Source organism: Mobula birostris, chromosome 4, assembly GCF_030028105.1.
Source record: "Mobula birostris isolate sMobBir1 chromosome 4, sMobBir1.hap1, whole genome shotgun sequence".
In the NCBI taxonomy this organism is placed as follows: domain Eukaryota; kingdom Metazoa; phylum Chordata; class Chondrichthyes; order Myliobatiformes; family Myliobatidae; genus Mobula; species Mobula birostris.
The window spans coordinates 35,977,020-35,990,269 of NC_092373.1; the positions used below are offsets into that span (position 1 = coordinate 35,977,020).

The window sequence follows — 13,250 nt, forward strand, 5'->3', positions numbered from 1 at the left end:
ATTCATAGGACCAATTGTAATAACATGTCTACAAAACACAGCGTGCATTTTGGTAGATTTTATTTACCGTGATTCAAAAGGTGAGAGATTGCAGGATTTGGGTCGGGTTTGATTTACCAAAAGCTAGTACACAAATACAAGTAATTAGTTCCCACTCCCATCAGGGAGGAGACTACGTAACATCCACACCATTCTCAAAAGCAGTTACTTTCCCCAAGCAGTAAGGCTGAGTCCCCTTCCAGAGCACCTAGGGGCAACTCAAGTAGCAACAGTATGCTCAATGAATACGATTAAGTATTCTCGTTTCAGCCTGATACAGCTAAAAAGCACAACTGCTTCGAAGGTCAATGCAGTTAACAAAGATGGTTTAATGCATTTAAGCAAACTATCGCTGCTTAAAACTGACGGAAACAACTCTGATTGTGAACAGAAGCGCCCACGTAGGAAGCGTGGCTGTAGATCAGGGTTACAAGTGTGTTTAAGGAAATGGGGCTTGCTGGCAAACGCGCAGCCTCTAGTGAATAAAATCAATGATCTCAGAGCTAGGGTGCTGAATCAGAGGGACATTAGGACCACGTGTGTCCTTTGTTTCAAGGAATCCTGGTTAACCCCTTCCATATCGAATGCAGCGATTCAGATTGATGGGTTTACTATACACCATCAGGATAGATCTATAGTGTCTCTCGAGCAGAGGTGGAGGTATATACCTCATGATCAACTCTTTTTAGTGCACAAATATATCAGTGCTGTCCCAATTCTGCTCACCAGACCTGGAATATCTAGTAGTTAAGTGCCGTCCTTTATACCTATCACAGGAGTTCTCTGGGGTCATTTTGGTAGCAATATATATTCTATCTCATGCCAATGTCATTCAGACTTCAGATGATCTGAGCAATGGGATCAATATGCACGAAACAGCGCATCCTAATGCCTTCATCATTGTTTTGGGAGATTTTAACCAGGCCAGTCTGAAAAAAATCACTAAGCAATTATCACCAACAGAACACTTGCAATATTAGAGGAAGCGACACACTGGACCATTGCTACACCACCATCAAGAATGCCTACCATGCTATTCCATGCCCTCATTTCGGGAAGTCTGATCACCTGGCTGTACTTCTACTCCCTGAGTATAGTCAGAGTTTGAAGACTGCAGCACTAGTAGTGAGGACCAAGAAGGTATGGACAAGGGAAGCACAGGAGTGCCTACAGGACTGCTTTGAATCAGTGGACTGGACTGTACTCAGGGATTCATCTTCAAACCTGGATGAGTATGCTGCAGTTGTTACCGACTTCATTAAAACCTGTATGGATGAGTGTGTGCCGAAAAAGACTTACTGTACATTCCCAAAACAAAATCCGTGGATGAAACAGGAGGTATGTCATCTGCTGAAGGTTAGATCTGTGGCATTCAAGTTTGGCAACCCAGGTGTGTACCAGAAAACCTGGTTTGATTTGCGGAGGGCTATCTTAAGGGCAAAGAGACAATTTCGAACGAGGTTGGAGGCGACATCAGGTGCATGGCAACTCTGGCAGGGTCTATAAGACATTACTTCCTACAAAGTGAAACCCAATAGCATGAATGGCAGCGATGCTTCACTACCAGATGAAACCAATGCATGCTATGCACGCTTTGAAAGGGAGAACATAACTACAGTTGTGAAGATCCCTGGTGCACTTGATGACCTTGTGATCTCTGTCTCAGAGGCCAATGTTAGGCTGTCTTTAAAGAGAGTGAACCCTCGCAAGGTGGAAGGTTCCCATGGAGTACCTGGTAGGGCTCTGAAAACCTGTGCCAACCAACTGGTGGGAGTATTCAAGGACATTTTCAACCTCTCACTGCTATGGGAAGAAGTTCCCACTTTCTTCAAAAAGGCAACAGTTATACCAGTGCCTAAGAAGAATAATGTGAGCTGCTTAATGACTATCACCTGGTAGCACTCACATCGACAGTGATAAAATGCTTTGAGAGGTTGGTTATGACTGGACTGAACTCCTGCCTCAGCAAGGACCTAGACCTGTTGCAATTTGCCTATCACCACGATAGGTCAACGGCAGATGCAATCTCAATGACTCTCCACGCGGCTTTAGACCACCTGGTCAGGACACAAGCACCTATGTCAGGATGCTGTTCATCGACTATAGCTCAGCATTTAGCTTCATCATTCCCACAACCCTGATTGAGAGGTTACAGAACCTGGGCCTCTGTACCTCCCCCTGCACTTGGATGCTCGACTTCCCAACTGGAAGACCACAGTCTGTGTGGATTGGTGATAACATCTCCTCGCTGACGATCAACACTGGCGCACTTCAGGGGTGTGTGCTTAGCCCACTGCTCTACTCTCTATATACACATGACTGTGTGGCTAGGCACAGCTCAAATACCATCTATAAATTTGCTGACGATACCACCATTGTTGGTAGAATCTCAGGTGGTGACGAGAGGGTGTACAGGAGTGAGATATGCCAACTAGTGGAATGGTGCCGCAGCAACAACCTGGCACTTAATGACAGTAAGACGAAAGAGCTGATTGTAGACTTCAGGAAGGGTAAGATGAAGGAACACATACCGATCCTCATAGAGGGATCAGAAGTGGAGAGAGTGAGCAGTTTCAAGTTCCTGGGTGTCAAGATCTCTGAGGATCTAACCTGGTCTCAACATATCGATGTAGTCATAAAGAAGGCAAGACAGTGGCTATACTTTATTAGGAGTTTGAAGAGATTCGGTATGTCAACAAATACGAAAACTTCTATAGATGTACCGTGGAGAGCATTCTGACCGGCTGCATCACTGTCTGGTGTGGGGGGGGAGGGGCAGGGTGTGAGTCCCACAGAAGCTGCAGACGGTTGTAAATTTAGACGGCTCCATCTTGGGTACTAGCCTACAAAGTACCCAGGATATCTTCAAGGAGCGGTGTCTTAGAAAGGCAGCGTCCATTATCAAGGACCTCCAGCACACAGGGCATCCCCTTTTCTCACTGTTACCATCAGGCAGGAGGTACAGAAGCCTGAAGGCACACACTCAGCGATTCAGGAACAGCTTCTTCCCCTCTGCCATCCGATTCCTAAATGGAACATTGAAGCCTTGGACATTACCTCACTTTTCGTAATATGTAGTATTTCTGTTTTTTACTTGATTTTTAATCTATCCAATATATGTATACTGTATAAAGTATACTGAATAAGATTTATTTATTTAGTATTTTTTTTCTTCTATATTATGTATTGCATTGAACTATTGCTGGTAAGTTAACAAATTTCACATCACATGTAGGTGATATAGACCTGACTCTTTTTCTGATTCTTCTAATACTGATCAAAACCTCCACCACTACCCCACCCCTCCACACCTCACCACCTCTACTTTCATTTCTTATCAGTCACCTTATGTACAGACACCCCTGTGTCTAGCATCACTTATGGACATATAATAAATCTATGTATGTAAGCTATCTTATGTATTTATATTTATTGTTTTTATTTATTATTGTGCTCTTTATCTTATTGTGTATTTTTTTTTTGTGCAACTTCGGATCCAGAGTAACAATTATTTTGTTCTTCTTTACACTTGTGTACTTGAAATGACATTGAAACAATCTTGAATCTTAAAGCTAACAGAATGTGGTCAGGCAGCATCTATGGAAATGAATAAACAGTCAACATTTCAGACCGAGACCCTCCTTCAAGTCCTGAAGAAGGGTCTCTACCCGAAATGTCAACTGTTCATTAATTTCCATAGATGCTGCCTGTTCTCCTGAGCTCCTCCAGCATTTTGTGTGTGTTGCTTGGATTTCCAGCATCTGCAGATTTTCTCATCTATGAATATACAGTATTTTCAAAGTTAAGAAAGGTAAATGTCCAGTATCCAAATACTGAATGTGCTGGAAATGTGAAAATACTAGATCAAGCAACTTCTGTGGAGAAGAAGAGCAGAATTCATTTTTTTAAAATTGTTGGACTTACATTAACACTAAATCTACAGTACAACCATAATCAAATTGGGAACACTACGTTCATTGTTTTTTAAACAATTAAATGCGCACGGCAGCTTTTTTTTGATCTATCAAGATCCTGCTACAAACTGGTGTGCTGATGTGACCAGTCCATGTAAGGGGTTGGATATTAAATTTGTGTACACAATTAAACATTGCAGTTCTTCATCAGACAACTGAATAGAGAATACTTGCCAGTGACATTGTTTGTCGTCATCTTCTCTCCCTTTCCTCATGGAAAGCTATAGCCTGCACATAACTTTTCTTTCTCTCTGGTGCATTGTACTTATAAGGCAGCAAGGATGACTTGGTTCCACTTTATTCCTGTGTGTTTTGTGAAGGCTATGTGAACTATTCACTCATGTGAAGGACTCAATCTTATTTGGTACAAGGCTGTGCTGATTTTGGATCTGTTGTGGGTGCATCAGTCAATTTCATGGGCTGCACAAAATTATTTAGCAGACATAGGGTGGAAATTAATGTCTAAGAGCAGACACATTTAAGATGGGTAACCAACCTTTGAGATGGACTAAAATGCTTTCGGAGATCAAAAATTCCCACATCTTGTGCTGAATCAGATAATTGATCAGGTTATCAGGTTCAATAATCAGATCGTTAAACCGGTACTGGTGTTTTATCGAGGAAAAGCCAAATCTCTACAGATACTAATTATACTTATGTTCAAACATCCCAGGAACTGATGGTTTTCTGTAGTTCCTATTAGATAGGAGTCATCAGTTTGTCTGAGAGACATTGTCTATGAAAAGCTTTTTTTTTCAGGTTCTAAAATACCATCATCATTGATCTTACATAATTATTTCTGTGCAATCTTTGTTTAGTGACCAGGCTAATGTAAACAATAGCACATTAGATATTGGACACTCCTGCAGTTACCACACAAGTTCATCTGCCTTTGTTCATCTTTCCCAGCCACTCCCTAACCTGGTTCCACTGGCCCTTCATTCCCTCCCCATCTGGCTCCATGTATGATCTACCAGCTTCTCTCTCACCCCTTCCACACCTGGTTCCATCTGTCTGTCATCCTCTTTCTAACTCTAATCGTCTCAATCCTGCCCCTTTGTAACTACTACTTAGTGGCAATCTTTCCTATTCTATAGGGACAAAAGGTGTATGATCATGTTCCTGGTTGAGATCCTGTGTCAGCGCAGAGAGAGCAATAGAAATGTGCAGTAAATCCTATGCTGAGTTCCAGCATTCTGTTGCTGTTCTGATAAAAAGGTGTTCCAGATTCTACAAATCAGTAGCACGTTGACTACCTTGGGAAGTATTAGACAGGCTGCTGCAAGCTTACAGTTTTCAAAAGAAGTCTAAGTGGACAGGTCCTGACAGGCTCAGCAAATAGTATCACATTTCACCAACTTGCATTCCTCTGAATCCTATCCAGACAAAATCATTTACTTTTGATTCTGTAGATAAAGCAATGTGAGTTTTCAGAGGATTAATTTTAAGACTTTACTGCAAGTGTAACCTGAATTTGTCTTTCAGTACATTTTCCTTCCGTTTCATTAAGCCCACTTATATAGCTGCTAGGCTGGACGATACTTCCGTGCTTAACAGTGGAGCATAGAATTAATGAATCTGCAGTTTAGTCTATCTGACCAAATGCCTGTTTCTTTGCTATAGGAAAAAAAAACCGGTTTAGCTACTATTTCATTGAAATTAATCTTCTCACATGGGAAATTATCCCTAGCCCTGAGCTTTGTTTATGAGGATATTGATTAATGAAACATACTGTAATTGATTTAGACTGGTCAAAGAACACTGAGCCTGTCTACAAGAAGGGTCAGAGCTGTCTCTATTTCTTGAGGAGACTGAGGTCCTTTAACATCTGCCGGACGATGCTGAGGATGTTCTACTAGTCTGTGGTGGCCAGTGCTATCATGTTTGCTGTTGTGTGCTGGGGCAGCAGGCTGAGGGTAGCAGACACCAACAGAATCAACAAACTCATTCGTAAGGCCAGTGATGTTGTGGGGATGGAACTGGACTTTCTGACGATGGTGTCTGAAAAGAGGATGCTGTCCAAGTTGCATGCCACTTGGACAATGTCTCCCATCCACTACATAATGTACTGGGTGGGCACAGGAGTACATTCAGCCAGAGACTCATTCCACCGAGATGCAACACAGAGCATCATAGGAAGTCATTCCTGCCTGTGGCCATCAATCTTTACAACTCCTCCCTTGGAGGGTCAGACACCCTGAGCCAATAGGCTGGTCCTGGACTTATTTCATAATTTACTGGCATAATTTACATATTACTGTTTAACTGTTTATGCTTTTATTACTATTTATTATTTATGGTGCAACTGTAACGAAAACTAATTTCCCCGGGGATCAATAAAGTATAACTATGACTGTGACTATGACTATGACTTTATGTGGTATGCAATCTGCCTTTTGCCACTTGGAGTGATTATTTGATGCTCTCAAATGACTGAAACTTAGAACAAAAGATCTTTGCTTAAACAAAAGATACTGCCAGCCATAATCCAGTAGCCACCCATTTTAATTCCACTTCCCATTTCCATTCCGATATGTCAATCCATGGTTTCCTCTGTCATGATGAAGCCACACTCAGGTTGGAGTAGCAACACTTTATATTCCATCTGGGTAGCCTCCAACCTGATAGCATGAACATCGATTTCTGTAATTTCTGGTAATGCCCCCCCTCCCCCACATACACACACACGCTCATCATTCCCATTTCCTTTATCCCTCTCACCTTACTTGCCCATCACCTCCTTCTAGTGGTCCTCCCTCTTCTTCCATGGCCATGTGTCCTCTCCTCGCCGTTCTCCAGCCCTGTATCTCTTTCACCAAGCAACTTCACGTCTCCCCCCGCCTCCCAGTTTCACCTGTCACCTTGTGTTTCTTCCTGCCCTCCCCCCACCTAACTGTGAGTCCTCATCTTTTTTGTCTTCAGTCCTAATGAAGGGTCTTGGCCGGAAACATCAACAATACTCTTTTCCATAGATGCTGCCTGGTCTGCTGGGTTCCTCCAGCATTTTGTGTGTGTTGCTTGAATTTCCAGCATCTGCAGATTTTCTCTTGTTTGTGATACCAGAAATACCATTTACTCAGTACCCATGTTCGCTTATTAATTTTGGAAATTTGAGCATAGGAACTAATTTGCTAGCTTTAGCTATTGCTTATATCATTTGGATATCTGAAATAGCAATGCATATTTTATAAGCATAGTATTTTCTGTTGAGATTTGTGAGAGTTATTTGGGAGCTAAAATAATTATTTACATAATGGTGGATTTTGTATATGTATATGTTTTTAAATAGTACTTAGCTGGTTAATTTTGATTCATATTTTGCAGAAACATTAATTTGTACTATAGTTGCTTTATGTAGATTTCAGGCTGCAGCAGGCCTTCTCTGAATTTAATATGTAATTGGCAGAATTTAGCACATTAATAACATAAATATGCCTGATTTATTGTGCACACAATATTGTTAATGGTGCATAATTACCATTAATTGTTAACAATTTTAGTGTCACTCACACAATACTAATACATAACACGTGGACTTGCTTACTAAACCATTGGTAGTTAATATTGTTTATCCCACGTAGAATTTTTTTTTAACCACTAAGAAGTTACAGAAGATGATATAAAGTGCAACACAGTTAGGAGTACTAAAGTTAATTTCAGGAAAGATGGGATAGAATCCAATAGTATGAATAATTAAAAAATATCATTGTACTTACTATTACCTTATACAGTCCATTAATGCTGTAACATTAATGCTTTCTATTGGACCATTCCGCAAGAAGCAGTAGTTTTCAGGGAAATCGTCACACATTACACCAGAGAGCTGGAGTGGTAATAAATCAGACGTTCAGAAATGTTTCTATGTTCAGGTTCAGGAGAATGTTCATGGCGTTACGATGGAGGAATGTCAGACTGCGCTTCAGAACCACACCTGGAACGTTCAAAAAGCCATACAGTACCTCAAGGTAACCGTGAGCTCGGATCCATCCTTTACCTCAGTCTTAATTAATAGCAGTGCTGTGGAGGCACTAAAGATAAGACAGATCTAGCTTTAGCCATGAGAAGGTGCTGTACTGAAAGCCTGTCATTTGATAGGTTTTTATGGAAAGCGTACTTTTGGGTGATGTATGTATCATTCCGTATGGATCTCTTTGGGTTGAAAGGAAATGAAACACCTTCCTGCATTTTGACCCCTGTACTGGTGGTGATAATGGATTAATAACTTGCTAGGATACCAACTAGATGGAAACTTTTTAAATACATGGAGGAATGCTGTTACTCTCCTTTAATCAGGTAGCCTTTTATTTTTTTGTTACATTTTATTTAGACACAACGCAGAATGAGCCCTTCTGACCCTTTGAGGGGTGCCGCCAGCAACCCACCGGTTTAACCCTAGCCTAACCACAGGACAACTTACAATGTCCAATTAACCTACTAACTTTGTATCTTTGAACTGATATGTTTGTTGGACTGTTAGAAGAAACTGGAGCACCTGGAGGAAACCCACACATTCATGAGGAGGACATGCAAACTCCTTGCAATGGCATTGGAATTGAACTCCAAACTCTGATGTCCTATTGTTTGATGTACTACTGAGGCATTTAGAATTTATACTTGTATGTGAGAAAATTTAAAATACAATTTAACAGAGTAGTTGTTGAGAAATATTGTAAGTCAACTGCACTACAGCAGGAATGGTATCTCCTGAAGAAAAGGTAGTGTAATAATCCATTCCAATGTGCAGCGTATGTACTTTCTGGATGTTGTTGCCTCAGTTGGTCTAAGATCTCAGAAAGGATGTTCACAATTTTGCAGTGATATTATCCTTGGTGTTGTAACTACTGGATCTTCCACATTAGAGATGATTATGGAGAAGAAGAACTGGACTAGCTACCGCAGACTTCACACTTTTTAAAACCAGCTTAATCTGTGTTGGACTAGCAATCAGTCATGTTTGCATTCATAGATTCATTCAAAATTGAGTGTTGAATGTGCTTTATTTAGTCTGCTAATTGTGGTTTGCAAGAAGTTGAAGTGGCTGCACTAATTTGAAGGCTGAAGTGTATGAAAGGTGAATTATTCATGGAAATGTGTTTGCTTACATGAGGAGTGGAGGTAAGGATACCTGATGAAATATGCAATTCAAATGCATATTTTGAAAGCACTTCTCTAAATAAAATTCATCCTCATGATCAGAAAGTTGAAACCCATTATGCATTTAATAGTACGATAGAGCGTATTCTGAGCTGCTGCCCCAGAGCTCTTGCCGATGGCCATTATCGGTGGCAGTGTGACCAGGTCCTCCGGACAATTGCTGAGACATTCTGTAGCACTCTTAACATCTGCTGGAAAACAAGTCCGGTCAAGAATACCATCTGTTTTGTCAAAGATGGGGAAAGACCAACAGAACACCAGAAAGCAACCGAGTTGCTCTTCACTGCGCAGGACTGGAAGCTAAAAGCAGACCTGGGAAAACAGCTGCAGTTTCCTCCCCACATTACAGAGACTACATTGTAGCCTGATATTGTGTTGTGGTCTGACTCATTGAAGCACGTTCGTATGCTTGAGCTTACCGTGCCGCGGGAAGAATGCATGGAGGAGGCCTACGAGCGGAAAAGAGCCAAGTATGAAGTTCTGAAGAACAACTTCCAAAGAAGAGGCTGGACAGCAAAGTGTTGGCCTGTGGAGATCGGGTGTTGTGGCTCTGCAGGCCAGTCGCTCTGCAAAGTATACACTGCACTTGGAATGACGGGAGACAGAAGAAAGAGAGCCATTTCTACTACCACGGATGCAGCAGAGAAAGCGTCAAGATGGCTCTGGATAAAGAGGGCAGATCCATGGGTTGCTGCTAGGGCACAGGCCGGGGTCTGATCAACCCCGGTCGGGTCGCCTGGGTGAGGGTGTATGATGTTGAAAGATCCGAAACACCTGACAACCCCAGGTAACATCACTGATGATCTGCCCTAGCTTAGCATCATGCAGATGTTTCTGTAAGAAAAGAAGCAAAGGGATTTTATAAAGCTCCACATGATTCTATTACCAAAAATTGTGTTGAGCTGCAACTAAGTATTGTTTAAAAAAGTTTTATCTTGCTACATTCCTTTAAGTACAAGCTTTTACAAATGCTTCAATAATATTGGCGGTTCTTCATTCATGAATCAGTTTCAATCTGTGATTTTTGTAATGTATAAGAAAATTGTGATGTTGAGAGTCATCTGACACAAATCCTTCTGAGCACAGTGTACAAGTTAGACGGGAAATTGACCAGGTAAAATAGTGTGAATGTCAAGATTCTCATCCTCTTCTATTGCCTCTCCTTCATGCTGTATTTCTCATTTATTTATGCTGATAAACCTGTTTTATCCAAAGAGCACATAAAGTTTAGCAATCTGTAGTAGATATAGACAGAGATCTGTAATAACAACAGATAAATGCAAAGACAAAGTGGCATCATGGAAGTTTCATTGAAGTACCTGAGAATTCAGCCCTTATCGAAAATCTTGAGAGCAAATTTATTCCTTCCTAATGTCCATCTCTGGATTTGTGTACGCATCATGAGCTGCTTCCAAGTGGTATAGTTTTGTATCATTGATTCTAGTCGTGGTATTCACAGCTACTTCAAGATTTTACATAACGACAGAACCTGTGAGTGCATGTCTTCATCTGGGTAGATTTTGCGTTGTGTGTAGATTCAAAGAAAAATCTAGTATAATAGTTGTGCAAGAATATTGTAGTTGTGTACGGTTGTTCACCTCTAGCTCTGAGCCCACAGGGGACTCTACAAAATCTGTAACTATGCAGGGTCTAAGCACTCCATCTCACATTCTTCTCTTGTTAGGTTGAGCAACTATTCTGTCTTGGGTTGAAGACAAGAAGCGAATGTCAGAAGATTCTAGAAATGTTTGACTGGAATCTGGAATTAGCCAGTTGCCACCTGCTAGACACGTACAGTGCAGCTCGACATAGGTATGTGATACTTGGCATAAAGCATGGTATGTCTGCCTATCTTCTGGTATGCTTATTGACGAAGGAATAAGAAAGAAGACATTAATTGAGTTCCCGCCCTTCAGGTGGGAAAAGGAAACTGTATATTCTCATTATTTTAACTTTGCTGTTTCAAATTCTTTGCCATCCTGTTGTGAGTCATCAAAGACAGTTCCATTAATAATGGAAATAATGCTCTCATTACAGAACATGAACACAAATCTACAGTCTTGATGCAACAGTCAAAAGTTCTTTGCCAGCAAAGTCATTTCTGCAAAAGATATGATGAGCAAATGTTCTTGCTGAATTACTTGTGCCACTCCAGGGTTATTGTCCACATTTTGCTACAGCCCCAAGAGTGCTTTATATAGATTATTAATACTCATGTATCTGCATTTTCTGTTTGTTATAATGAAGAGGTATCAGTTTTTTTTTAGAAGGATAGGCAGATTACTTTTACACCACCGGGAAACATTAAACCAGTGATTCCTAATGGTGACGGTACTGCTTCCCAAGGGGTTGGTTGTGTGTCCTAAGGGGCATTGGGGGAAATAGAAGTTGTCTGGGGGTGTTCAGGATTCCTGGTTTGGGGGTGGGGTATAAGACGCACCCCAACTTGAGGCATGAGACTTAACTGACTGTTAGTAGAGCAGGCACTTCCAAAAAATAAGGATGAAGCACTGGAACACAGGAAGAACTAGAGCTCTGCAGGTAGTGAGTACCTGTCTTCACAACGCATCTGAAACTCTGCCATCTCATCCGACCTTACCAACCAAACAGACATTATCAGGGATGCATAAATGAGCAACTTGGGTGCTCAACAGTTCCCCTTGACTCGCAGCACGGAATGAGTTCATGCATTTTAACAGTTGGTAGGTCAAGGACACCCTCTCAACTTTATCTACAGATTTATGGATCTGTGTTAATTTTTTATTTTAATTTAGCCCCATTAATGATGGATAAATGCGTATGGTGTGATCTTTGAGTCTGAAGGTAGTCAATCCTTGAATTCTAATCCTGCTAAGAAACAGAAACTACAGAAAGTGCATCAATACAATGTTACTTACCTGGAGTATGGGTTTTATTGATTTCTGTCAGATCAGAGATGTCCCATGTGTCTTATTTGTAATACTGTGCTGTCTAATGAAGACATGAAACCATCAAAATTGCAGGAACACTTCCGTAAAAGACACCCTGAAAAGGCTACTTATGGTATTACTCAGTTCCAGAAGATGAAAGAAGCATTTGAAAAGCATTGCACACTTGATTCATTTGCCAAGAAAGCTGAAAATGACCTTTGTAGTGGTCTCTTTGCTTCTTATAACATTTGTAAAATGATCGCAAAGTGTGGAAATTCTCGTACAATTGGTGAAAGATTAATAAGGCCTGCTGTATCAGAAGTGCTCACTACTGTTCTCGAAATGGACACCAGTATTTTAAAATCAATTCCTCTGAGTAATAACTCTAGCTCATTGTTGAAATGTGTGAAGATATTGAGTATCAACTACGTACGGAGCTACAAAAACAGAATTTGGGAGACAACTGGATCAGTCAACTCTGCGAGATAGTGAGACATTCCTTTTTGTAAAAAGTTAAAAACAAATATCAACAGAGAATCAACCTATGACGATCTGGAGGTATATATTGAGGAAAAAAGTATTCCAATTAGGAACATGATTTCTTGTGCAACAGCTGGAGCACCACATACGACAGGTCTCCATGTTGGTTTAGTGGCATTTATGAAAAATGAAATTCCAAGGCTGTTTCAATAGGTACATTTAATAGACAATAGGTGCAGGAGTAGGCCATTCGGCCCTTCGAGCCAGCACCGCCATTCACTGTGATCATGACTGATCATCCACAATCAGTATCCAGTTCCTGCCTTCTCCCCATATCCCTTGACTCCGCTATCTTTAAGAGCTCTATCTACAAACGTAACTCTCTAACTAATGTCAGAGAAATGTACACAATATACACCCTGAAATTTATTTTCTTTGCAAACATCCATGAAAACAGGGTGCCCCAAAGAATGAATGACAGTTAAATGTTAGAACCCCAAAACCTCCCCAACTCCCCCTCCCACACACAAGCAGCAGCAAAGCAATGACCTGCCCACCAGCAAAAAAGCATCAGCTCCCCCCACTGAGCACACAAGCATGCAGCAAAGCATCAATAAAGGCACAGACTTGCAGTATCCCAAAGACTGCTCGTTCACCTTGTAATTCAACATACCACTGGCTGGCTAGCTGGCTC

General features: G+C 41.1%; 1 protein-coding gene across 12 annotated transcripts in view; it reads left to right on the forward strand.

Annotated features, from left to right (window-relative positions):
- The window catches only part of tnk2b (tyrosine kinase, non-receptor, 2b), a 244,249-nt gene that overhangs the window by 224,001 nt on the left and 6,998 nt on the right, over positions 1 to 13,250 (forward strand). For 11 of the 12 annotated variants that reach the window (XM_072255152.1, XM_072255156.1, XM_072255157.1 and 8 more), the window contains 2 exons: positions 7,883 to 7,978; positions 10,852 to 10,979. In XM_072255152.1, the coding sequence (XP_072111253.1) occupies positions 7,883 to 7,978; positions 10,852 to 10,979 (224 nt within the window). The remainder of the gene's footprint in view (positions 1 to 7,882; positions 7,979 to 10,851; positions 10,980 to 13,250) is intronic. The other variant, XM_072255158.1, reaches the window with a different exon arrangement.